General features: G+C 47.7%; 1 protein-coding gene across 6 annotated transcripts in view; it reads right to left on the bottom strand.

The window, feature by feature from the left end:
- Positions 1-25,034, bottom strand: part of PRKG1 (protein kinase cGMP-dependent 1) — a 266,544-nt gene that overhangs the window by 40,669 nt on the left and 200,841 nt on the right. For all 6 annotated transcript variants that reach the window (XM_027898759.1, XM_027898758.1, XM_027898760.1 and 3 more), the window contains 4 exons: positions 24,550-24,627; positions 23,456-23,550; positions 4,935-5,000; positions 177-251 (listed from right to left, as the gene is read on the bottom strand). In XM_027898759.1, the coding sequence (XP_027754560.1) occupies positions 177-251; positions 4,935-5,000; positions 23,456-23,550; positions 24,550-24,627 (314 nt within the window). The remainder of the gene's footprint in view (positions 1-176; positions 252-4,934; positions 5,001-23,455; positions 23,551-24,549; positions 24,628-25,034) is intronic.

The raw sequence follows: 25,034 nt of genomic DNA, 5'->3' as shown, positions 1-25,034 counted from the left end.
GCTTTGGGCACTGACCCGAGGAGACTCACCTCCATATTCACAGCAATTCTCTCCTTTTGAAGCAGTTTGACACTATTGTGTGGAGAAAAAGGGGGTTCTTTTTTCCATTACAGTGATGTACCACCAATAAAAACGAGTTCAAGCTTTTCTGTGGAACACTAAGAGCAGACACTTACTTCGCTTTTGCTTCTGCATCCTCATAGGCTTTGTTGGAGACGTCATCCAGGCCACCGATGAGATGCTTGAAGGAGCTGTGAAAACAAAGGGGCGCTTTCAGAGCAAGAACTGCAGAATCCTTTCGGCTGGAAAGGATTTTAAGGTCAGCAAGTCCAACCATGAAGCCAGCACAGCCACTGCCCCGTGTCTGAGGAGTCCCTTTGGGAGCCAGGGGCTGGATCTCAGCACCCAGCACAGCGGGGCCAGGGCTGGCAAACGTGGCCTCAGAAAGGCCAAGAAGGTCCCAGCTTATCTATCCAGACCGCTGAAATGACAGTGCAAATAAACCTTTCTCTAGTGAAACGCAGAAGAAGAAGTTCCTGTAAGGAGCAACAGGTTGGTCTGATACCTTTTAAGTTTTTATTAGAAGTTTCAAGCAAGGCTCAGGACTGGGTGGGACGCTGCAGTTCCCTCTCACTGCTGTTGAGGTGTCAGCTCAGTCACAACCTCTCCAAGAATTCAATCAGAAAACTGCTCTGGTTTTTTTTCTCCTCACAGCCTTTTCTCTTCATTTTTTCTATTCTCTCCTCATAACCAATTTTCTCCATGGATAAACTTCACTCCAACTGGGAGAAACACTAAAGCAGCAAAACCTAAAATCCCCCCTGAAAGAGTCTGGCTCAGCTTGTGTAGGGTCAGTCATGCTAAGATAATACTTTTCTTATTTTATTTTCCTCCAGCTTCCATTGCCAAGAAGGTTGATCCAGGAACCTCTCCTGACACCTCAGAGCTATCCCTGATAAAAAGGCTTTAAAAACCAGACAAAACCACAAAATGCAAAGCGGAAAAATCCAAAAACAGCTGAAAATTTGAAATGCTGCCTTAAAAAAAAAAAAAAAGGGTACCATCTTGATATGTGCAACTGAAGGAGACAACAAGCTAGAAAAACAGCATTTAGCATTAAATATCTGCAAGCATCAGGTACTTGTGCAGCTCTCTGTGCCTTGAGTTTTACTGGCTCTGATCCATCAGATTTGCATGAGGCAATTTTGTTCCCCCAGCACCCACGACGCTGACACTTGGTAAATCTCAGAGCCCCAGAAAACACTGTTAGCAACATAAATAAATGATGGAGAGGAGGGGGGAAAAGTCACATATAAATAAAAGATGAACCTGAATCAACTAAAGTATAAATATTCTTACAGTTCAGGAGGAGCTCTGAATGTTTTCCAAGACTTTCTGAGTTTCAAGAAGTGGGTGTGAATACAAAAAAGAAGGATAAAGTTGCACCAACTTCTCAGAGTGTCACTGATGATCCAAACGTTCGGAATGAGTTTGGAACCTTCTCCTCCTGTTTTCTCTCCACACAAGGGGGCTCCAAGTGAAGTGTGTCTGCACGTCTTTATTCTGATTTACACAACAGATGCTCAAGGTGCGCCTCTAAAATTTTTATCAAAGGCCTTTTATAGACAATTTCCTGGAGGAGCAATCCATCAAATCCAGCAGATGGGGACTGTTAACTTTGCCCCCCTCAGCCCAACTGCACCTCTGCAACAAAACTAATGACCCCTCCAGGGAGCCCAAAAATTCACCAAGACGAGCTTGAAACAATTTGGAGGCAACATCCTGGTGCATCTGCCAGGATTAGTTCCCAGAGGATGAGTTACTGCAGTGGCACAATAGGAAATACTTCATTAGCAACAGCCTTGATTTTAGTCCGTGTAGGGTCAAAGGCAAGCCCTAAACACAGAAAGTCCAGGAAATGTACCCAAAAAAAGGAATTAAAAATGAATAAAAGACATCTGACAGCTGCTATAAAATACTGATATGTTTACCCTGATCAGCAGAAAATGTTTGGTTTTTATCTGGCTCCCCAAGTATCCAAAGGCTTCTCCAAATTCCTTCAAATGCTTTCACCAGTTTTTTTGACAATTCCCATGAACACTCTGTGGATTTGGCTGAACTTCCCAGGGTGATTCCACGAGCTGGGTCTGTGCTCCACGGCTGGCAGGGAGAGCACCCTCCCTCCTGGCAGCCTGGCTACATCAGCCTGGTCCCATGGAGAGGACAGCAGGCAGGCACCCTGATCCCTCAGCAGAGCTGCCATCCTCATCCCATCAGCCTTGGCACCATCTCCTTTCATGTCCCCTGCTGGATTAGGGAACCTGCTTCTCTAGGAGGGGAAACTTTGGATTATAACGTGAAATTCCCTGCAAGTTTTGCTTTGTGATGATTAAGCTCTTTCTTTCAAGCACACCTGAGCAAGCAGGACTACACTTTTAGAGGGGCTTTTTGTCTTTTTGGGGGCTTTCTGGCAAGATGTCAACTCTGCAAGTTCTCAGTCTTCCTCAGGGGACAAAAATGAGCCCAGTGGGAATTACACAGCCCCATCTGACATCACACCCTGGCAAAGCCAGCTGAAATCCTGGAGCTGGATGATAGGCTTCATCTCACCTCCTGGAGCTGGAGACTGCTGAGGGAGCCCGAGAGCTTCACCAAATCCCACTGAAATTCATTATTCCAGGGAAGGAAGCCACTTAAAAACAAGGCATAAAGAAGGCCAGTGTTGCCCTTCATAGCAAGTATTTTCAGGACAAGGACAGGTGGGAACAAAGGAGCTTAATTCCATGGGACACACCACGTGCTTCCTCACTGCAGGTTGTTTGCTTTGTTGGATCACAGTTCTGCTGCTTTCTACCCCAGGAAAGAAGCTGGAAGTCCACTGTTCCAAGGCCTGCCTGCCCAGATTTGCAGGAAATCACTCCACTGCTTTTTTGGGCATCTTTGGGGTGTTTTTGTGGCTGCAACAGCCCCCTTGTTTCACATGGAAATTAAAAAGCAAGGCAGCACCATCATGGTGAGAGTCTGGTAATTAAAGTCTATTTCTCTATTCTCCTGGTACTTCCATCTCCCACTGCTTCACCCCTGTAACCATTTCATACATATTTTATATTTCAGAGACGCTTTTTTAGAGGCAACATTTCATCTTTCCATGCTCAAGCAATGTCCCATCTCCAACCCAGCTCTCCCAGAGCTCTCCTGGCAGCCTGGCTCATCCCTAGGAAGAAACTTTCCCATATTATTTACTCTCAAACTACAAACTCTCCAGCCACAAAACCAGCCACAAAACTGCTCACAAAATTGCCAGATGCAGGGAGCAGCCTTCTGTCTCTCTTAGGAACAGCTTGCTGGGACGCCCAAGGTGTGACTCCCTGCCTGAGCTGGAATTTCGGATGCCTTGGGAAGCTGGAAGAGCTTCCCTTGGTGCCAAGGCGGTGCTGGTGGGAACACCCACCCGGGCAGCGAGACTGAAAGGCTCCAGCTTCTCAGCAAGGAAGTGGTATTTCCCCATCACTTGTTTTGTGGCACTGCAACTTGCCTTCTGCTGAGATGTTTGAGAGCAGGACACCCACAGAGCGTGAAAATTGCTGCCAGCAGTTACATCTGATGAAGCAAAGAGCTTGGCTTGCAATAGAAGATACGTGGCGGCCTTAATGACACATCACCCCCCCCTCAACGCGAGCACCTCCCGTGGGCACCACAACCACCCAAACTGGGTGACACTCTGGGCATCTGGATACAAAGAGATGCTGGGTTTCCTCATCAACAGAATTGCCCAGTTCTTCTCCACATGAAAATTTGCTCCTGTGGTTATTCCCATGCCTATAAAATACCAGTCTGAGAGAAAAACTATGACAAGAAACTCAGCACTGGGCAGGACACAGGACAACCTTCCCTGAACTAGAAATGTGCTATAAATAGCATCAATTTTCTTGCACTATAAATAAGGTTCTTATAAATACTCTGCTACTAATTGCAGAGTGTTAACAGACTCTCTGGTGTAGATGAAGTACAGCTTCATCAGTTTGAATTTCACTTGTGCTTCCTTGCTGCTCCAAGGGCATTAAATGCTGATGGAAAGGCACAGGAGACAGACAAACTCTTTGCAATATGATCAGGAACGAGTGACTCTGCAATTACTAGTTTTTGGGGTTTTGTCAATGCTTACAGTGCAAACCAAAAATATCTGTTGCAAAAGTGGTAAAATAAAGGGGCATAAAACACTTGTTGCTTTGTGTTTCTCTGAATTAATGCTTGCTAAATATTATCTAATTATTAAAAATACAAAAATTATTAAAAGAGTCTCTTGCTAAGTAATCTAATGAACAATCATTCTTCTTCTCTTTGCCCCAAAAAACAAGAAGGGAATGAGGTGGGTGTTTGATCCACCAGTTCCCTTGGCTGTGCACGGGGAAGAAGTTCCCAGGTGTCCCCCAGCTGTGCTCCACGGATAGACCACATTTCTTTTTAATCAATAATAAACCAACACATCAGAAGGATCTGGATTTCTGAAGTGTTATTCCCAAGTTCAGGCTCTGCAGAACACCAGAGTTCCAGAAACGGAGGAGTGTGAGACACCCGAGTACAAAGCAGGACTGAGGGCACAGAGGTCAGCCCTACGAGGCACTTGGGCAGGGAATCATCTCTCACCAGGACACAGGAAGGGCTTCAGGGGTCCCTTCTGACCTCTGACAGCACCAACATGTTATTTCCATTTTGTGTCTGCACTTCACTGCCAGTGTTTGCCCCTCCTGAGCTGATTCACAGGCACCTTCCCTCTGCATTTCTGGAACACTGGAGACACCCCCTGCACAATGGACACACTGGGGCTGTATCACTCCCAGTCAAACCAGGGAGAAACCATCAGGGGCTCCCTAAAGCTCTGCAGAAGGTGCACACTGGAGGCCAAGCCCAGGGCAGCAGAGGGATGTACTTACTCTCTGTCGATGACCAGACACGTCACCGCTTCGGCCGCAATGACGTTGGCTGTCCTGACATCCTCCCTGCAAGGAAAAACACATTGCTTCAGCCAGGGGCATCATTTCCAGGACAATCTTTGGATTTACAGACATCCACGATCCTTCAGCCCTTCAAACAAATACATTTCGGGGGGGCACAGCTTTACCCTGATGTTTCCATCACCCGCCCAGGCTTCAGGCAGGCAAAAGCTACAGATGACACGTGGGAAGAAAGCCAGACAGGTTCCCCTGTTCCAGCAGGGTTCAGGAGATGCATTTGCTGTGCTGGGGACAGGTTCAGTTCATCCCAACTCACTCCCACCTTTGCAGCTGTGAAGGGTAAGTGGATCACAGGCAACAGACACCCTCCCCTTCTAAACACCCCGAATTCCTTTAGCCTGTGCATTTGCACTGCAGCAGAACCAGATTTAAAGGGGCTGTCAGGAGCAGAAATGGCCTCGTTTAAAGACTGGAGGTATTAAAGCAGTAAAACAGGGTGATGCATGTGCACTCATCTCCCCCTGTAAGGTAATCATGAATTAACTCTAATTGCTTCTGAGATGTCTTTATGTTAATACCTTTAAAACAGAGAAGCAGAAACACAAATGAAAGAAACATTAATATTCAAATGCTGACTTTGAGTCTATTTGCACCGAAATCAAGTGTGTATTAGTGCTAATTTACCCCACTGATAACTGAAATTATGGTAATTGATAGCAAGTAGAAAGAAGGAGCTGAATAGAAGCAGATAATTATCTCTATTAACTTCTAAAACTTTGGTAAATATAGAGAGGATAAGGAATTATGGTATTTAATGTCCCATTAAGTTGTTGTAGCCAACTTTTGCTGGAATACTGATCCATTAAAATGACTGTGCAACCTTTCTGGGTGTTCCCTAATTCCAGTTAAAACTTAACATATCTACCCCATGATCTCAGATGAAGAATTTCTGTCACAAAAAGAGGGTTTATCCCTTTACAGGTCTGGATTAAAGGCATGATGATGGTCACTATATTATATTCAGATGATTACAGAAGAGGAAAATGCACTGAGATTTGTGGCTTCATCAAAAATTTTAACCAAACCTTGACACTGGAGATTCAAACACCCAAGGGACTGTTGAGGGGTTTGCTATTTTATACTTTTACTCCCAGCAATTACTACCAGTGCACAGCATTAAAAGAAAAACTAATTATTCTATGTGTACAGAGTTAAATGCAAAAGTAACTACTCCAAGTGCCCAGCACTAAATGAGAGAGTAATTACTCCACTAGTTTCTATCACTGCACAGCATTAAAGGAGAGAGTAATTATCAGTAAGTACCTGGCATTAAATGCAACAAGGAATTACTACAAGTGCACAGAATGAAGTGCAAAAGTAACTAGTACGAGTGCACAGCGTTAAAGGCAGAAGTAACCGCTACAGGAACGTGGCATTAACGCAAAAGTGAATACTATTCACTGCAAGAAATCACTGCGAGTGCACAGCATGAAATGCAACAACTAACTACTACCAGTACTTCCTGCCAGTTCATAGAACGAAATGAGAAAGCAAGTCCTGGTAAATCCTGGCCCAAAATGCAACAGGGACTTCCTACAAGCGCGTGGCACTAAACACAACCTGAGAGCACAGCACTGAACACACAGGCAGCCACTGCCAAAGCCAGCAATTAATTAGCCATTAACAACGCCTTTGTTAGTGGCAGTGCCCACCCCTGGCACCAGGGAGAGTCCCAGCCCCAGCACTGACTCGGACACCCCTTGGCCCTCGTCGCTGTCGTCGCTGCTCCCCGAGAAGCCGCACTCGTCGTCCGGGGAATCGCCGTCGCTCTCGGAATCCTCCATGGCCCCTGCCCGCTCCAGCTTTTCCCTGGACACAGCCCTGCTTCCCCCGGGGCTGTTACTATATTCTGCCCTCTGGTATTTAGCAGCTCCTCCAGCTCCAGGCTCGGGCACCTGGAGAAAGGTCACAGCTGCTGCCGCGGGATTTCTCGGGGGAATCCAAGCGGAGGGGATTTGGGAGCTGTCCCGAACGGCTCCGTGGCCGGGCACAAGCGGGCTCGTGCCCAGACTGCGCGAGGAGAGCTCGCCTCAGCCCCCTGGCCCCGTGTGGAATGAGGTGGCAGCGGAACCCACGTTCCCCAAGCTCTGGCAGAGCGTGCCGTGGGTGAGCCCGGACTGGGCTCCACGAGCCTGGGGTGTCCCTTCCCGCTCGGCACACTCTGGGATCACCGAAGAGCTGAACTGCACGGATCTCCTTCTCTTGTCGGGGTCTGCAGCCCGGTTCACCCCGTCAGGAAGATTCAACACTTCTGCTTCTGATGAGCCCTCAGCGACTTCATTTCAGAAGAGACAAGGTCATACGCCAGCCTCTGCTCCCTGCTTTGGCTTCAGGTTCTCACCATTTGTCTGGAATTGAAAAATATTTGGGATGCTTCCCAACGTTTGGGGTTTTATTAACCTTCCTCCATCCCCAAAGTGATGGAAGTCCTGCTCCAACACCGGCTCCCAGAGCTCCTGTTGCATCTAATGCCTTTAGAATATGCTTCAAAATTCTTCAAATAGGGGGAAACTTCATTTGGATGGTTTCATTTAACATTATCCCACTCTATTTGCTTGAAACTTACTGGTTCTGGGGATCCAGTTCCCGCAGTGCAGCCTCCTCACCTCCTCCAGGCTCTTGGGCTCGCCTCCTGACTGGCATTTGGCACTCAGAGACATCTTTCGGTCTCCAGGTAGGCCAATCCCTCTCTTTAGAGGTCAGAAGAAAACCAAATCTGGGTCCACTCCTCACAATACCCAATAAAGAGAATTTTTATCTCCCACCTGAAAGTCACGGTGTGATCAGAAAATACCCAATTAACTCAAAATGGAGATAGAGATGCTGAGGTCTGAGCTATTACAGATAAATTCAACTCAAGGACTGATTCTTCCCATTTTTTTTCCTCCTTTCACTTATTTCTAACATGTCCTAAATACTTTCAATCAACCTTATTAAAAATACTGTAGCAAGGTCAAGTGTGCAGTGCTGGAAAGTGATAAAAAGCATTAAGGAAATGGAATATCAGCAAATCAGAACCTCTGGAGAGTCTTCCCAGGGTGCATTTATAAAATCCATCAGGGAAGATCTAATTTCTTATTTCTTTTCTTTGAAAACCTTCATTAACACTCTTTTAAATGAGCTAAACCTTCATTAAGTCCCCACAGGATGTGAGATTTCTGCCACCACCCCCTCCAGGTTCTGCAGTCACTGCCCCAGCTCTTGGTGGCCTGTAAAAAACCTGTTACTGCAATTAATGACTACAACTTCCCTAAATTTTAAGGTGAAGAGAATAAAGTGTGCCATCTGAAAAAGCTCCACCGGAAAATAAAACCTCTGAAAATCCCCCCAGGCATTAAAATCTCTCCTTCCCTAAAGGGATGAACTACAACAGGAGAGATTTTCCTCTGAGCTATCCCAGCTGGAAGACACATAGCAAAAATCCTGGGTGATTTAGGCTCTGTTGGGCTTTAAGAGACCGACATTTCAGCTTGTGCAGACAAAAAATGCCTCAAAAACCCAATTTTACAAGGTTTTTTCAATGGAAGCACACTGTACAACCCTCCAAATGGGCTAGAAAACGTCCCAGCAACCTCTGCTCACTTGTTTCATGCCTTGGGAGCTGGTTATTAGCACTTACTGGCTGTTTCTAACACGTATTTCTATTCCCAGTGGTTCCCAGCTGAAGGGCTTAAGCCCTGCCAGGGATTGCCCAACAAGATTTTCCCAGGGGGAAAAAAAAAAAGAAAAAACCAAACCAAACCAAACAAACAAACCCCAAAACAAAACAAAACAAAAAAACCCAAACACAAAACAAAACACACCAAAAAAAAGGAGTCCTTTCTGCAAACCTGCTTTAATAGTGATGAATTTAAAGGCTCAGAGTAGTGAACAGGCTCTGAAGGCTCAGGACAGAATACCAAAGCCACTCCTGGCTGGGGGGAAGCAAAGGGGAGATGCAGAGGGCAAGAAGGATGGATGACACAGAGAAGTATTGAAAACTGGTACAAAATCAGCCCCTGGGAGCCACCTTCACTTTGTAGCCGTGACCAGCCCCTGCCAGTGGCTCAGGGAACACAGAGGGTTGTGTCACTGAAACTGCTCCAAGAGCTGACAGGGGGATACAAAGCCTGGCTCCCCCAAACTGGCACCAGAGGGGCATCTGTGGACAGGCAGAGCCAGGGCTGTGTCCTGGTGTGGGGAACTCCTGCAGCTGGGGCTACAACATCACGGGGTCACAGATTATTCCGGGTTGGGAGGGACCCACAAGGGTCCCCGAGTCCAACTCTGACAGCAAAGAGCCCACACAGGGATCAGAGCCAGGAACTGGGGGGGTTCATCCCCACACTCCAGCCAGCTGAGCTCACCTCAGCCAAAGGGTCCCACAGGAAACAGTCCTGGCATTATTATATTTATATAAACATGTAATATAAACGATAACTCTTTATTTAGAGTTTGCTTGTTTGTTTATTTATACACTTCTGGTAGATTCTCACCCCTACTTAACCCATAATCACTGCAAACTCCTGGGGAAGCAATCCATGGCTTCTGCCACAACTGATTTAACCCACAAGTGCTTTTCCCGAGGGGTAGGTTAGTAAGTCACCATTATTTTATCCCAGTCAAATCAAACTGGGATCTGGGAGCTAAGGTACCACAACGTTTGTGTTACACTCGAATAACACAAACACAAGCACTGTGCTTGGGCAACGGCCTTTGAAACCACCTGCAAGGGGTTCTCTGGTCACAGCTCCTCTCACAAGAGGCTGGGTATACAAAAATATCAGTAAATGTATTTTGTGGGTGAGTCAAGCAATGCAAGAGGAGCTCGAGTGAGGTGTATTAGATTGAACAGGCAGCAATTAACCTCAGCACTGCCAGAACTGATTATGTCCCAGCACCGCTGATATATTGACTTCATAAACCCCCAAACCCAGTTACACAAGGGCTGGAGAGCACTACAACACAGCCTCAGAAAATCAAGTCCCAACTCCATTTGCTGCAGCCCAAGGAGAAGCCGAAACCCTTGGAAACGCCAAAGGAGCTTTCCCACTCCACCTGCACCGAGCAGGGAACGTCCCCTCCAAGCAGCAGCTCCAGCCTCTTCCCCCAGCAACCACAACACGAAATAAATCACAGCTTAACACAGGTACAACCCCAAAGCTGCTGATGCTCCACTCCCACCTCTGCAGGTTTTAAAATGCCTGCAGAACCGGATTTATGGGAAAGCAGGGAGGGGATGAGGAGGGTTTTGCTGCCCTCCCCGTGGCCAGGCAGCTGTGCAGCCTCGCTGTGCACATGTGTTCTGTTCCTGAGCTCCATGCCAGTCCCTGCACACCTGGGATTGCTATTTCTCCAGCTCTCTCCCGTGTCTGGGAGTGGAGCTGCACTGGAGATACAAGAGGTGCTTTGTGCTGGTGCTCCACTTGGCCCCCTGAATTCCTGCTCAGATCCATAAAAGCAGAGGACACCTAAACACTCACCAACACCCAGAAACAATCTGGGGGGTTTTACATCTTACACCAACTCAGGGGTGGCTGCCTTTGCCTTCAGGAAATATCCTGAACCCCAGCTGGGAGTTTTGTGTGTCTGTAAAAACCTGAATTTCCATGTTAGAACAGCAACTACACAGTAAATTAATTTATTCTAATTCCCTCTAATTGAGGGGAGAGAGACTGGCCTTTAAACGTTCCCTTTTACCATTCCTCTTCGTGCTTAAGGGTTGGAACAGCTGTGGTGGAAATAATTTCTGTAACTTGCATCCTGCCCTGCAGTTGCATCAGGGTGAGATGTAAGAACCCCCTGCCTGTTCTTGATTTAGCAAAAAGAAAATCAGTAACCAAGGTTTTCCTTGACAAAACCAACCCAAATCTCACAGTTGCTCGGCCTGACCCCAGTCCAGCCACAAGGAAGTCGAACAAGGAGAACAAAAGCTGGTTCTGCGTGGAGCAGAAGGAACCAGCAGCTCTGTGCTCCTGTGGTGAGGACAAGACTCGCTGTGTTTACAGAATCACAGCATTATTTTTGTTGTTAAAGCCATCCAAGACCACCAAGTCCAAGCATGAACCCAGCACTGAACTAAATCCTATTCCCCCAAGCACCACATCTTCTGGAAAACATCAATTTAATTATGACACCAAACAGCTGGTTCCCAGAGTTAAAAGGCAAAATTAACTAGGAAAGATAAGATTATGAGGAAATTCTGAGAAAAGCATCAGAATGAACTCTGAGAAACACGTCCTTGGAGCAGGAAAGAAACCCCTCGTACTTTTATCCGACAATACCTGCTAGAGGTAACAGCTGATGAAACTGACTTTTTAAACTTAAAAAACCCCACCTTTAAATTAAGTTTTATGATATATGAGAGAATTTCAACCAGCAGCTCTTCTCCTGTCCAAGGAGTCAGAATGGCACGGGAAGAAACGCCTCGGTTTCTGGCACCGGTGGGGGTGACACCTGTGTGACCTCCAGGCAGTGATGGGAGGACAGTGGCAGTGTTTGGGGAGCAGCTAGGGCTGTCTCCCAGCAGATTCCCAGGAGGAAGGGAGGGATCCTCATTCCTGGCCTCAGCTCTTACCCTGCTGGTGAACTGCTCATGTTTTGAACATCCCAATAAAGGGATTTTATGGCAGCAAAAGTCACTGGCCTCGACAGCCCCGCTTTGGTGCTGTGGAACAGCCCCTCTTCTGCTGGGTGGATACGTTCCACCCTGCCATCGTGGATTTTACTGCTCCAAGGACTGGTTTTATAAGATTTTATATCAGTTTTATAGGAGGTTGATATGAGTTTTACGTGCTGAATGCCAGAATATCACTGTGGAATTCAGAGTCAGCAGCGGGGAATGCACAGTAAAAACCTAAGCAATTATTATGCACATCATTTCAAACCACAATCACCCTCCAAGAAACTTCCCCCTTCTTTTAGGACTTCCATCACCCAAGCAGAGATTTAAGAAGAGACTGGGCTGAATCCCAACACGGTGTGTGAGGATGAGGCTGTTTAACAGGGGAAGAGCAGCGGGGCTTGCAGCACGAGGTAAGAGCAGCTGCCAATCTGTTCAGTGTGCAAAGCCCTTCACCGCTTCCCAGATCTCCAGGGCTAAGGTGGGCAATGCCCTGTGGAAATCTGAGAAGGGGTTAAAGGGCTTTTTTTAAAAAACAAACAAAAAAAAAAGCCTGGTGGAAGAAGAAACATGAGTCAAAGCTTGAATAAAAAATATACGGAAAAAAATTCGTTATCTATGGAAGGAATTGCTCCCTGTGAGGGTGGGCAGGCCCTGGCACAGGGTGCCCAGAGAAGCTGTGGCTGCCCCTGGATCCCTGGGAGTGTCCCAGGACAGGTTGGACGGGGCTTGGAGCAGCCTGGGCTGGTGGAAGGTGTCCCTGCCCATGGCAGGGGTGGGATGGGACACCTAAGGTCTTTTCCAACACAAACCATGCTGGGATGCTTTGATTCCATAAAATGACTGATCTCAGGGCTCGGCTGCCAACCACTGATTCAACACTGAACTGCACATTACCTCCTAGACTTAAAGAAAACCAGGTCCCTCCAGAGCTGGAAAGGGAGGGAGTTTAGGTAGGATTACAATTTGGGCATTAATCCCATGAAAACATTATCTAAAACAAAGCTCTGGGCTCTGCTGAGGGTTTGTTGTCATGTCAAGTTGCCTAAAACCCACAGCGATAGAATGAGGTGAAAAAGCCCCTTTTCTGTCTCTCAAAAGAGAAAGATTTCTTGGGCATCCTTCCCCGCAGCCATTATTGAACTCAGATGCCAGCAAAGCTCAGGAGAATTTTAAATAAGATATTCCTGTAATTTATGGGTCTCCCTTTCACACACAGCTTTACAAAACGACTGTGACAAGGGGAGCTTTGTACCATTTCACCGGATTATGGCCCCTGTCATCTCCTATAACCACAAAATACCAACCCTGCACCAATGATCCACAAGGGAATACTGCTTTTTTATTCTTTTTCCTTTAATTTTCCTACAACTTCCCTCTCTCCTGCAGTAAACAGAGCAGGACCAAGCCCAGAAATCATCCCTGGGCATGAGGTGTGAATCCCAGATTCTGAATACAGCACTGCAATAGTGTGTGCAGTCACCTGGAGTCAAGAATTACACCTTTTAATAGATGTTGTTACATTAATATTCAGCACATGGACCTTTCAGCCTGTGCAGAAAGCAGCACTAGGGGTCCTTAGGATGTTTCAGTGAAGGATTCCAGGGGTCAAGTGTCCAAGGCCAGGCTGGACGGGGCTTGGAGCAGGGGGTGGCACTGGATGGGCTTTAAGGTCCCTTCTGACCCAAACCAGTCTGGGATCCCTCGATTTTCTGACACTACCAGTATATAATTTATAAAGAAAATAACACCACAGTATTTGCTGATAAAGAGCCCTTTCCAGGTTCCCAACCAACAGCCAACAAACCCCACATGAACACGATTCCCTCTGGCTCTTCCCAGTCATCTTTGCTGGTGAATGAGCCAGGAGCCAAAGTCTAATGTTCCCAAAGGCTGGGACCTCCAGGGAAGGGGGTTGGGATGTCTGCCTGAACACCTGGGAGAAGCAGCATCCTCACCTGGGCTGGGCAGTGCAAAACACCCCTCACTAACCCATCAGCGCCCCAGCCAGGAGGGGCCAGTCACAAACACCCTCTCAGCAAAAAGGAATTCAACCATCTGCTCATTTTAATCAGTTTTCTGAAAGCTTTGGGCAAACAGGGGGATTGTGGCAGCACTGGGCGGGGAACACCTGCAAGTCATGGAATTCTGGAATGCTTTGGGTTTGGAGGGATCTCAAAGCTCATCTCCTTCCACCCCCTGCCATGGGCAGGGACACCTTCCACCAGCCCAGGCTGCTCCAAGCCCCGTCCAACCTGGCCTTGGACACTCCCAGGGATCCAGGGGCAGCCACAGCTTCTCTGGGCAACCTGTGCCAGGGCCTGCCCACCCTCACAGGGAGCAATTCCTTCACAGCACAACACTGACACAGGGATGTCCACACCCCCTTGCCAAATCTATTAATGATTCCAACCAATTAGTCTTCTCGTTTATCCTGAATTACTGTCATGAACTGGTGTCTCAGTAGTTTGGAATTAATGATAATCCCCAAGTGAAACAACCCAGAGGTATGAAATGACCATTTCTTTCATTAAAGTGAAATAAAACCCTACCACACACAGTCCACTGCTCTTTTAATCAGCCAGTGGGGGACTTTAGGATATATTAAATGTTAATTATCACATCCAAGGACAACTCAATTAAATCTTGAGCAAAGCAAAAGAGATCTAGAGACTCAAGCCCTGCAGACCTGCTCTGCACAGGACACATCTACCAGCCTTGGTGACATAATTCCAGGCCAGACAAAGCCAGAAGACCAAGATACCTGAACAGGAGAAACCATTTACTTGCATTATTTTCCCTAAACAGATGGTGTTGCAGTTGAACTGAGCAGCTGTCACATTTTCGTGGGTTCTGACCAGTAGAAACTCTTGCCCATGCACTAAAATCACCACATTATATATATAATATATAAAAATATGATACAAATGTCTATATCTACACATGCATCTTATCGCCGCTTTTCTCAGTCGATAATAGGCTCTCGGGAAAGTACTTTGAAAAGGAACTAGGAGTCACAAACCACCCCATTCTGCACAGATTCTTTGCAGAAATGGGATTTGCAGGGCAGCAGCAGCAGCAGAATTTGGCAGCCAGAGCCACGTGAAATGGTCTTTGACCCATTTTCTTCACGAAGGAACTCGGCAGCTGCACTTTAATTTCATTTAATAAGTCACTGGAGACAAACACAAACAAGGAATAGGAAAAACACCACCCTCAAATAACTCCTTCCCTTTGGATATATTGGGATTTTAACCTTGTTAAAGAATCTAAAGAGTTGGAAGGAAACTATTAAGTCCTATTATTAGCAAACCAATGAATCTCCCAAACAGATTAATGAGCAGAATTTCATCCCCCTAAACTGCAGGAATAAAAGGTGAAGTCTAGCAAAGCTCTCGGGCTAACAGGGACAGAATGACACACAGAAAGGATCTGGGGGGTTCTGTTTGGTTTTCCCTTGTTTAAATGAAGGAAATCCAGAATATTCTGTTTCACTAAAACCCCAGCAGTTTGTTACCTGTCTGGTCCTTTCCAGCTGCTTCAAACCAAGGAGAGACCCCAGGTGTTTACAAAGGCAGAGCTGCTGAGGCAGAGAACACCCAGCTCTGCTCTGCCCCACTCCTGGAAGGGTTTTAAGGTCCCTCTGAAGCCAAACCTTTCCATGATTCCACAAATAAAGTCCCTTTTCCCATGGTTGGCTCCCCTCTCCAAGCCCTGGGTACTGCCAAGGCGAGCCTGGATGGAAAAGGAGCCCCCCCAGAGTGATCCAGAGCCTCTCCCCAGCTCCAGCAGGAGCACAGGGACACAGTGCCACTGCCTCATTACTGGATCAAAGCTCCTGCAATTCAAATCCCTCCCTTCTGCTCTCACCGTCCTTAATCTGCAATCCCCACACGGGAGAAGTATCTTCTACAGCCATAGAAGGAAAAATAAGGCTCTAGGGTAAAGTACAACACTTTATTCCAGGCCTTTCATGACCAGTTCTAAGCTGATAAAACATTTCCTAAATGAGCCTGGAATTCCTCTGAGCTGTCCTGCTCAGCCTCATCCACAAAACATCCCCCCAGGGACACGTGCTGGGGGTGAGCTTAAAACCTAAATCATCCCTCACGTTTCTTTGGAGCACCAGGGCAATAAACCACCAGCACAAAAGGCTCAGACTTTCCCAGGGCTCAAAATGAGTTTCAGCTCTCCCAGGCAGAGGGATCTCTCCCCAAATGCCAAATTACTGAAGTCTTTCTCCACGGAGAGACACGCCGTGCAAAATTAAACCAAAATATACTGTGATGCCTACGGATTAACCCCTCTGCTCTTGAGGACTCACCCCCCAAATCCATGCAGGTCAGATAAACCCCCATTTCCACCACAATAAAAGAGAGGGCTCAAGAGCTCTCGGAGGCAAACAGTGCCAATAATCCCTGTGAAATGCCAGACTCCTCGGTTTAAATTACTTCTCCTGGTGTTTTCTTCCCCCAGGAATTTTTTCAAAGCGGCAACCCCGAGCTGTCATTGAGCAGGTTTGGCCTGGACATGCTGGAAAACCTCAGGAAATCCTGGAGCAGCGTGACAGTCCTCGGGGATCTGCAGCATTTCACTGGGCAAGGCAAGGACGGCTTTGCTCCAGCAGCAAACCCTGCTTGGAGCAGGAGGTCACAGCAGGGACCTTCCGAGCAAACTTTCAGCCCATTTTTGTCCCTTTCCTGCCCGCAGGTCCCTCCCCTCTCTGGTAAATCCAGCTCATTTTGAAACGGGCTGTACAAGGGTCACTCTCTGGATCAGAACACACTTTGGCAGCAAAAACCAGGGTGCAAACTCCAGGGCACCAGAGAACAAGGACCTTTCTGTGCCCCCTCAGCTGCAGACAAGTTCACAGAAAGCTGGAAGAGGCACCAAGAGAATTTCAGACCCCAATTTCAGATGGGAACTCCACTGGAGCCATCTCTGCTTTCCGAGCGCTCCATTAACCCGTGGCAATGGGAGGTGTTGGGAATGCCCCACTGCAGAGCAGAGCAATCCTGACTGCAAAATTCATCCCATCCCCTTCTGGAAAGTCTCAGCCATTACCAGAGGAAATGTCCAAGTGTCCAGGGTCAAGATATGGGATGGTCTTTAAGGTCCCTCCCAACCCAAAGCCAAACCATCCTGGGATTCCAGGATATTCCACATCACCAGCTCTCCCCCAGCACGTTGCAAAAGTCACTCAGGCATTGCAGAAGTCAAATGAAAATTAGCAATAATATTAACCAAGTGTCCTCCCAGCTGTGCCTTCTGTAGGTGTTCAGCAGATTGCCCTCAGCTCTTCACTCAAAGCTACTTTGGGCTGGTCACCTCAGCCCTGAAGGTACCCAAGGAAGAAATGCCCTAATTTGGAAGAAATTAATAAAAAAACCCCACTTCTTTGTGACCCAAGCACAGCCAATATTTAAAAAACCAAACCTCAACACACTGAAAATTTCGAGTGCATTTGGGCCCAGGACTGCAAAGTCAACCCAACAAACCCATCCTTCTCTTCTTATTGTTTCACCCCTCTTGAAAACTTATTTCCTCTTCACTAGTTTTTGGTCTCTGAGAGGAAAAAAGAAACTGCACAAGACTCACAGGATTGTACATTTCAACACAACTTTTTTGGGGGGAAAAGTTCCCAAACATGTCTAAAATAACACTGTGGAGTGGGAAAATAAAACAGCACGTAGGGCAAATGATGATTAACCTGCTGTAACAACCATTACCATCTCTATAAGCCCAGGGTTTATACAAAACTACCCTAAAATGTTCCAGCTTCTTCTCAATTCCATAACTGAAAATATTTTTTCATTTAATTATAGCACAATCGAGGAAATAATGAGATTTAGCAAGTGCCTTAAAGACGGGCCGTTTATGGCTTTAGACTTCAGGAATCAAGAACCTGATTTTACAAAGCCCAGGGGCTGGGAGAGGGGGGAAAAAAAAGAAATTGAATTTGATAGCAATATAAAAAATTATATTAATTCAAATCTCTGCCAGCCCCTTCAGCAGTCACGGTGAAATTGCTTCGTTAGGGAAGTTCTGCCATATAAACCTAAACCTTGTTTCAGCCTGAGCAAACCCAAGATTAAATGGAGCTGAAGGTTGCCCACAGCCTTAAGAGTTATAAATGAGCTCCTTGCCTCGTTCATCGAATAGAAACCCAGCTAAAGCTCTGGAAGTGTCTGTTCAGCCCAACAGACACAGCTCAGTGCTGGATTTGGGATGATGGTGCCACTCCTGAGGGCATCACTGACACCTGTACCTCAAACAGCAAGAGCCTGCACAGAGCTCACTGAGAAACATAATTATTCCACAAAAGAAATTAGGAAATACTTCTCCTGTCAGCAAATCAGCATTTTCTAGGGGGTCTAGGGGTGAAGTATTTCCAGTCTGTGGCTGCAGCAGGTTCCTGTGTTGGTAGCAGCATCTCCCCCTCCGGAGGGTTTCACTCCCTGGAAGTGGAGTTGGAGTCCCTGATCCTGATGGGTCCCTTCCAACTCAGCATATTCCATAATTCTGTGACCCCTTGGCTGTGTCCTGGAGACTTCCACACAGGGAAGGTGACAGAACTGGCTTGGAGGGGGGGCTCAAAAGAAAGGCTGGAAGAGGCCCCGTGGGTCAGAGACACGGAGGACACTCAGGATGGCTCTGGGAGCACACTGGGAGGGATCAGAGAAACACCTGAGATTGCTGTCTGGAGAGAGACCTGTGAGAGCTCAGGACACAGATGATGGGTTGAGTCCAGTGGAGACAGGAGAGAAGACACCAAGGAGGAAATGAACCCCTGTGTGGAGGCTGAGGGACAAACACGGCTTCTCCACCAGGAATCGCAAGCAGCAAGTTGCAGATGCCAAGAGGAGGTCCCAGGGGGCAAGCCTGGAATGGGTAAGACCCTTCTGCCCTGCTGAATAACCCGGAGGGAGCAGATGAACCCAAACAGTGCTGCTGGGAACACTGAGCATGGAAACATCACCAGGGAAGCCACAGGTTATTAGGAAGGTGTCCTCAATGCAAACCTGCACCAATGTCTTCTCCAAAGGATGGGGCCCTAATTTTCTCCATTACGGCTAAATCATGATTGTGTTAAAATCACTGGCTGACTGGAGTGCCCCACCCTTTGTGTTCGAATCACAGCCTGAAAACTGAAAGCCAGGAAGGGATATTATTCCCTGGTTTAGAGGTGGAACTATTTTAATGGGCATCTAATAAGGAATGTTCCACTACTTATAAATCACGAGGCTTAACATTAATTATTTCAGGTTGTGATGGTGCCTTACCATGACTGAGCACTGCATCCCAAATCCAGGATCCTGGGCTAACAAACCCCTCAGCTTTCCTGTGCACACAAGACCAAACCCCTGCTGGGTATACAAAGGAGATGGGAAGAGGAGCCACCTCACACGAGGCCGGATTAAGTCTGGCTTTAAATTCAAGCAGACATCCCTTTTTTTTTTTTTTTTTGCTCTGTTTTCCCCCTCTGGCCGTTGGAGAGCTGCTCCAAGGGTTTGTTAACATGGATTATCTTGTCTGCATCCCCCGCACTAATTCCTGCTTCTGCATCCCCGACAGGCACCTTCGCTTGCAAAGGAAGGCAGGAGAATTAGAATTCAGTGCTGCCCTTCTCAGTTCCCCTGAACGCTCACAAACCTGAACAGGGCTGCGGGGAGGGTTCTGAGGGAAGCCTTTTCCCAAGAAAATGTGCGATTTCCTCACTGGAGGTCTTCTACAGGGATTTTTCTCTCCTCTCCTTATAAACATACTTATCCCAGAGCATGGATTTTTTTTTTTTGGCCCCCAGCTAGAAACACTTGTCACAAATCAGCATTTTGACACAAGTGTCCTGATTTTGAATTTTAAGGATAAAATGTTTTGACTTAATAATCAGCAACAACGTGTTGCTTCAGGACAGAACTGAGATGGGAATTTTTTGGCTGTTTTTTTTCTTTCTCAAAAAACAAATCAAAACAAAACCACTGGAAACAAACAAACAACAAAAAAATCCCCAAAACATAAAAAGGGGCAAAAGAGAAGAGTTTTAAGGATTTCTCTCAAGCTCTGAGGCAAAAAGACACCAGAAAAATTCTCTGAGCAGCAGAGATTAAGCAAATATATTGGTACCCATAAATCCTCTGTACTTGTGCTTTCCTCCAAACCCCTGGAATTCTCTGTTCCTCCATCTGGCACGCTCCTGCTGCCCAATATTTTAGATATATATATGTATATTTTACACTCAGCAGGAGGGATATTGTGCCTGCTCTGTAGGGCTGCATCCTCCCAGGAAAGAAAATACACACTTGGAGTTGCCAGCGATGACTCAGGTGGAGAAAAGCCAGAACTGTTCCTAAGCTGTGATCCTCTAAGCACACAATTATTATCTGTAAGAGTCCAAACAACGTGATTATTTACTAAATACATCTGAGTCATCAAACTGGCTCCCAGTGTAACTGCCCCAGGGGAACTGGAGCAACCTTATTTGTGCTCTTTTAGTTAGGAGAGGAGGAGGAAAATTTTGATTTTAGAATCCCAGAGTGGTTTGGGCTGGAAGGGACCTTGTTCCCTGATGGTGATTTTCCCCTCTAAGAAGTTTTGTGTTTGTTAAAAAAAAAAAAAAAAAAAAGAAAGGCAGATATTAAAAGGCTGGGAGAGCTGTCAGGGGTTTGTTCAGCAGTGCTATGAAATCAAGCTGCATCTCCTGCCAACTCAGTTGCCCTTCCAGGGTTTCAGAGAACTTACAAAGTCATGTAAGATGCTGCAAAGTGTAAAGATAGCAAAAACCCTTATTATTTGGTTTCACATGGCTCATTGCCACGTCTGTAGTCTCAGACAACAGACTCCTGAGCTCTCTGCAAATCAAGATGTCAACTGCACATCTGAGAACTGCCTGAAGGAGCAGATGGCCCATCCAAAAAAACCCCTAAACAAGCCCCATTACAATCCACAACCTTCTGTGGCAATCAGTTGCACGGTTTCGAGTGTGCAGGATGAGATAAAGTCCCATTTTCAAACCGCTGGTGGGTGGTGGAAAAGTGACCGAGGGCCCAGCAAGGTCATGAATTATTAAAGCGCAGCTCTGGCTCGGTGTGTTCCTCAGCAATCAGTGCTGGGGGCTGTAAAAGAGAGAGTGCCAGGGCAGAGGGACCTTTGGGGCAACCCATTCTGGACTCTTTACTGAGACAAGGAAGGTCAGTGGTGGCAATCCATTCCTGCTGGAAAAGGCAACTGTCCCCAGGGTCATCCCGGGGCAGCCCTCCCAGGGACACGGCACCATCCTCTGCCCCCTGGGCCTTCCCACCTCTTCTCTTCATCTGTGGGGTGGCTGAAGTCGACACAGCTCAAAAAGGGCATAAAATGAAGGCACAGAATTATGGAAATTATCCCAAAATCCCAGAATGGTTTGGGTGGGAAGGGACCCTAAAGCCCATCCCTCTCCACCAGCCCAGGGTGCTCCAAGCCCCGTCCAACCTGGCCTTGGGCTTTCAGAGTAGCAGACCGTGTCAGGATCATGGGTTTGTGGTGATCCCCCTCCTCCCTGGGCAGTCCATCCCAGTGCTCTGCAAGCCTCTCTGTAAAGGAATTCCAGCCTGAGCCTCCCCTGGCACAGCTTGAGGTCATTCCCTCTCATCCTGTCGCTTGGCACGTGGGACAAAGGGCAGCAGCTCCATCAGTGACCGACCGGTGCTTGTGAAAGTGTCACCAAACAAATCACCAAGGTCCTGGCAGACATTTCCCGACCAGCTTTGCACCAGCAGCCTCATCCAACAGCTCCAGCCGTGCCTGAGCCACGGCTTGGAGAGCAGCACACCCCAACTCCAGCTCGGACTGCACAGGGGGACGTTTCCCAACGTTCCAGTTCCCCTGTGCCATGGTGGGTCCTGGGGAGATCAGGCAGCTCCGAGGTCCATCTGCCCACCCCGAACCCTGAGGGAAGGCAGCAGTGCCTGTGGAACCATATGGTGACACCACCTCGGGGTCACTTTGCCTCCTCCCTACCAGCTGCTCGGGCTTTGGAGCTCTCAAACCTCCAAAGCCTCGGGGAGGGTTTTGTTTCCAAATCCTTTAAAAGCTTCCTGTGCCTCCGGGTGATGGGTCCAAATCCATCAGCCAGCACTCCTGGAAATGCCCCCCTGACAGGGGATGAAACACATCCCCTTGTGTGACTGCCCCTGTGTCACACAGCAATAAACACTGCCAGCCCTCAGATCCACTCTCTTTTCCCTGGAACATTCCAGACAATAAGGCAGCAGATGGGAAGGTTTTAGTGGAAGTATGATATGGCAAAGAAGGGGTTTGAAAGGGTGAAATATAACCCTCACACTCCTCACTCCAAGGACACTCAAAAAGGATTTTAGTCCATAAGAGCTTTTTACCTCCCAACAGCTGATTTGGAACAAGCAGAAAATTTGGGCAGATAAAATACAGTAATAGGGAATGTCTGACAGCAAGGGAGTGGGAGAACCAGCCTGGTCCACTGTGGTAGAAAATAAAGGAAAAATGCATTGAAAGGAAAACCAGTCAGTAAAAATAAATTACCTGAAAATCAAACACTCAGAAGGGAAGGGGAAAGGGGGGAAAGGGAGGGTTTCTATCAAAGCCCCTCTCCAAAACATCAGCCCCCTCTCTGGGGCTGGAGATCCTGCTGGATCCCAAACCCACAGGAACAGCACCCCAAGCACCCATGGATGATGGAATGGATAATGTGGCAGGCAGCAGGCACTCTCAGAATCATGGAAAGGCCTGGCTTGGAGGGGACCAAGCTCACCTCATTCCAAGCCCCTGTCTGGGGAGAGACACCTTCCACTAGACCAGAATCCTCAGAACACTCGTATTCAAATAATCTGCTTTTCTGCCTTGATTTGCTTATTTGAAAGGATCTTATTTCCCTGTTGATGGAAATAATGATTGTAAACAGCCTTCTAAACATTACAAAACATTCTCTTTCCAGTGAACACCCCCACCAAGTGAAGGTTTGCTGAGCACGCTGAAAATCCTGCCCTGCAACCTGCACATCTGCTCACACCCTGCCCTGCAACCTGCACATCTGCTCACACCCTGCCCTGCAACCTGCACATGTAAAGGGATGGAATAAAATATAAGGATATTTGTTTCAAAGCCACATTACTTTGTAATTAAGGTCTAGAATGACAGGGGTGAGGCGAGTTCTGTGCTGGACACATCTCTGCCTGCCCAGAAGTGACTTGAAATTTGGGCTTCAAATATTTCCACCACCTTCTTTTGGGAGAAGGCTGATGTGGGAGGGACTGGACACAACAATCACCACACAGCAGTTGCCACAGCACCCCAAAAAAAGCCCAACAGCTCTTTCACACAATCCCCAGGAAGGGCAGTTAGTCCATTAAGATGAAGGAGTGTCCCAAATTCCTGCTTATTCCTATTCCTTCCTATGGAAATCACGGCTATTTTTCTAACAATCCCCTGCTGAATGTGGATTTGCAGCTCCTCTCCTTTTGGATTATCCCCAGAGGAAAAGGTTTGGTATAAAACAGGTCTCTCACATCCAACCCCCACCTCCCCCAGAGCCGTCAAAATACAGCAGGACCACCATCATGCCCTTCCAGACGGGAATAACGCTCCAGGGATGCAAAAAGCCAAACATTTCCCCCTCCCTGCATGGTGGGGGCAGCCAGTGCAAAGATAAACTGCAGCAAGGCCAGATCTGTGGATTGATCTCCCCCCCGAGGGACTTCCTCCCATGCGCAACAGGGAGGGACCAAACCCACTCCAGCCTCTCCCCCGGCGGGCAGAGCCCTCTGGAAGCTGCAGAAATCCCTGAAAACGATGCCAGTGGAATAACTGCCCCACGAGGGGCACTTACCCTTGAAGGGCTTTCTCTCCAAACCAATCTCCCTTGCCCAGGGTGCGCAGGAAGACGGGATCTTCACTGGGGGAGTCCTCCCGAGTGACGTTCACCTGTCGGAAAACAGGACAGTGGGGTTCAGGAAAACAAATGGCTGAGCTCCTGAGTTCACTTCAGGGAGAGGTCAAACAAAAACCATAACCGAAATCATAACCAACGGTTTGGAGGCTGCAGGATGAAAGGTGCCCCCACTTCTTTTTGGGCTCCCAGATTCAGGGAAGGGAGAACTCCAGCTGGAGATAAACTCGGGGCTTTGCACTGAAGTTTAAAGGAAATGACCACCTTACTGTTAATTCTTCTTTTATTCTGGCAGTGCAAGGGAAGAGCAGATATTGCTGATGCAAAGCAAACTGTCTGCCTGCTGTAAACTGTGCCCTGCACCTTCCCCCTCCTCCTTAAAGGGTGGCCAACCCAAACCAGTGGGTTTGAGTGGTTTGCCATCTATCACCTCATCCGCAGTGGGAAATCACTAGGCATTCCCAGGAATATCTCCATCCTGCGCCCTGGGAAGGAGCCCAGTGTTTCCCAAGTGGAACAGTATTAGGTCAGCTAAAAAAAACAGTAAAAATGTGTTGAAGGTAAGAAAAAAAACACCTTCTATAAAATCCCAACAGGATTTTCCAGGAAAAAAGGTCCAAAAGCCCATTTTCCCTGTGAGCAGCAGAACAGAAACTTGGACCTTCTTTCTGCCCCCTCAGATGTCCCTCGCTTCCCATTACTGAATTTGGGGAAACTGGGAAGGAAGTCTGGAAGTCACCCTTGTAAGGGGGACTCTCAGCTGAGTATTGCAGGGTATAGTGGGAAAGAAATGAGGGGTTTTGCTCATTTACTGAGAGACTCAGCTCCTGATTTCAGCCCCAGAGTGTTCCCTGGGAGCAAACAGCAGGAGATGGATTTTTCTCCCCTTCAGGCCACTCTTCCCTACTGGTGCAGTGCCAGAAGTTTAATTAAATGTCAAGTGTTGCAACATTAATGCCCAGGGGAGGGGAGGGAGGGAGAGGCTGGGGCTGGCTTTGGGGAGCAGGGCAGCCCCAGCAGGGGGGTGAACTCACCTTTCCTTTGCTGATGATGAAGAAGGTGTCCCCTCGAGCTCCCTGTCTGATGATGTACTCTCCACTTTCATAGTGTGTCTGCCAAGAGAGACAAAATCCAGATGAAAACCAACAAACCCGAGCAGAGCCCGTTCCCAGCAGGAGCTTGGGCAGTTCTGTGGGATAACACCATTCCAGAGCAGTTCCCCAGGCTGGCACTGGCTGGCACTGACACTGTCCCGTGGGATAACACCATTCCAGAGCAGTTCCCCAGGCTGGCACTGGCTGGCACTGACACTGTCCCGTGGGATAACACCATTCCAGAGCAGTTCCCCAGGCTGGCACTGACACTGTCCCGTGGGATAACACCATTCCAGAGCAGTTCCCCAGGCTGGCACTGACACTGTCCCGTGGGATAACACCATTCCAGAGCAGTTCCCCAGGCTGGCACTGACACTGTCCTGTGGGATAACACCATTCCAGAGCAGTTCCCCAGGCTGGCACTG

This window comes from Empidonax traillii, unplaced genomic scaffold (assembly GCF_003031625.1).
Source record: "Empidonax traillii isolate 1590-97213 ecotype Southwest subspecies unplaced genomic scaffold, ASM303162v1 scaffold620:size424980, whole genome shotgun sequence".
Classification (NCBI taxonomy): Eukaryota; Metazoa; Chordata; class Aves; order Passeriformes; family Tyrannidae; genus Empidonax; species Empidonax traillii.
The sequence above is the reverse complement of the archived record's forward strand: the minus strand, read 5'-3'. Positions and strand labels throughout refer to the sequence as shown.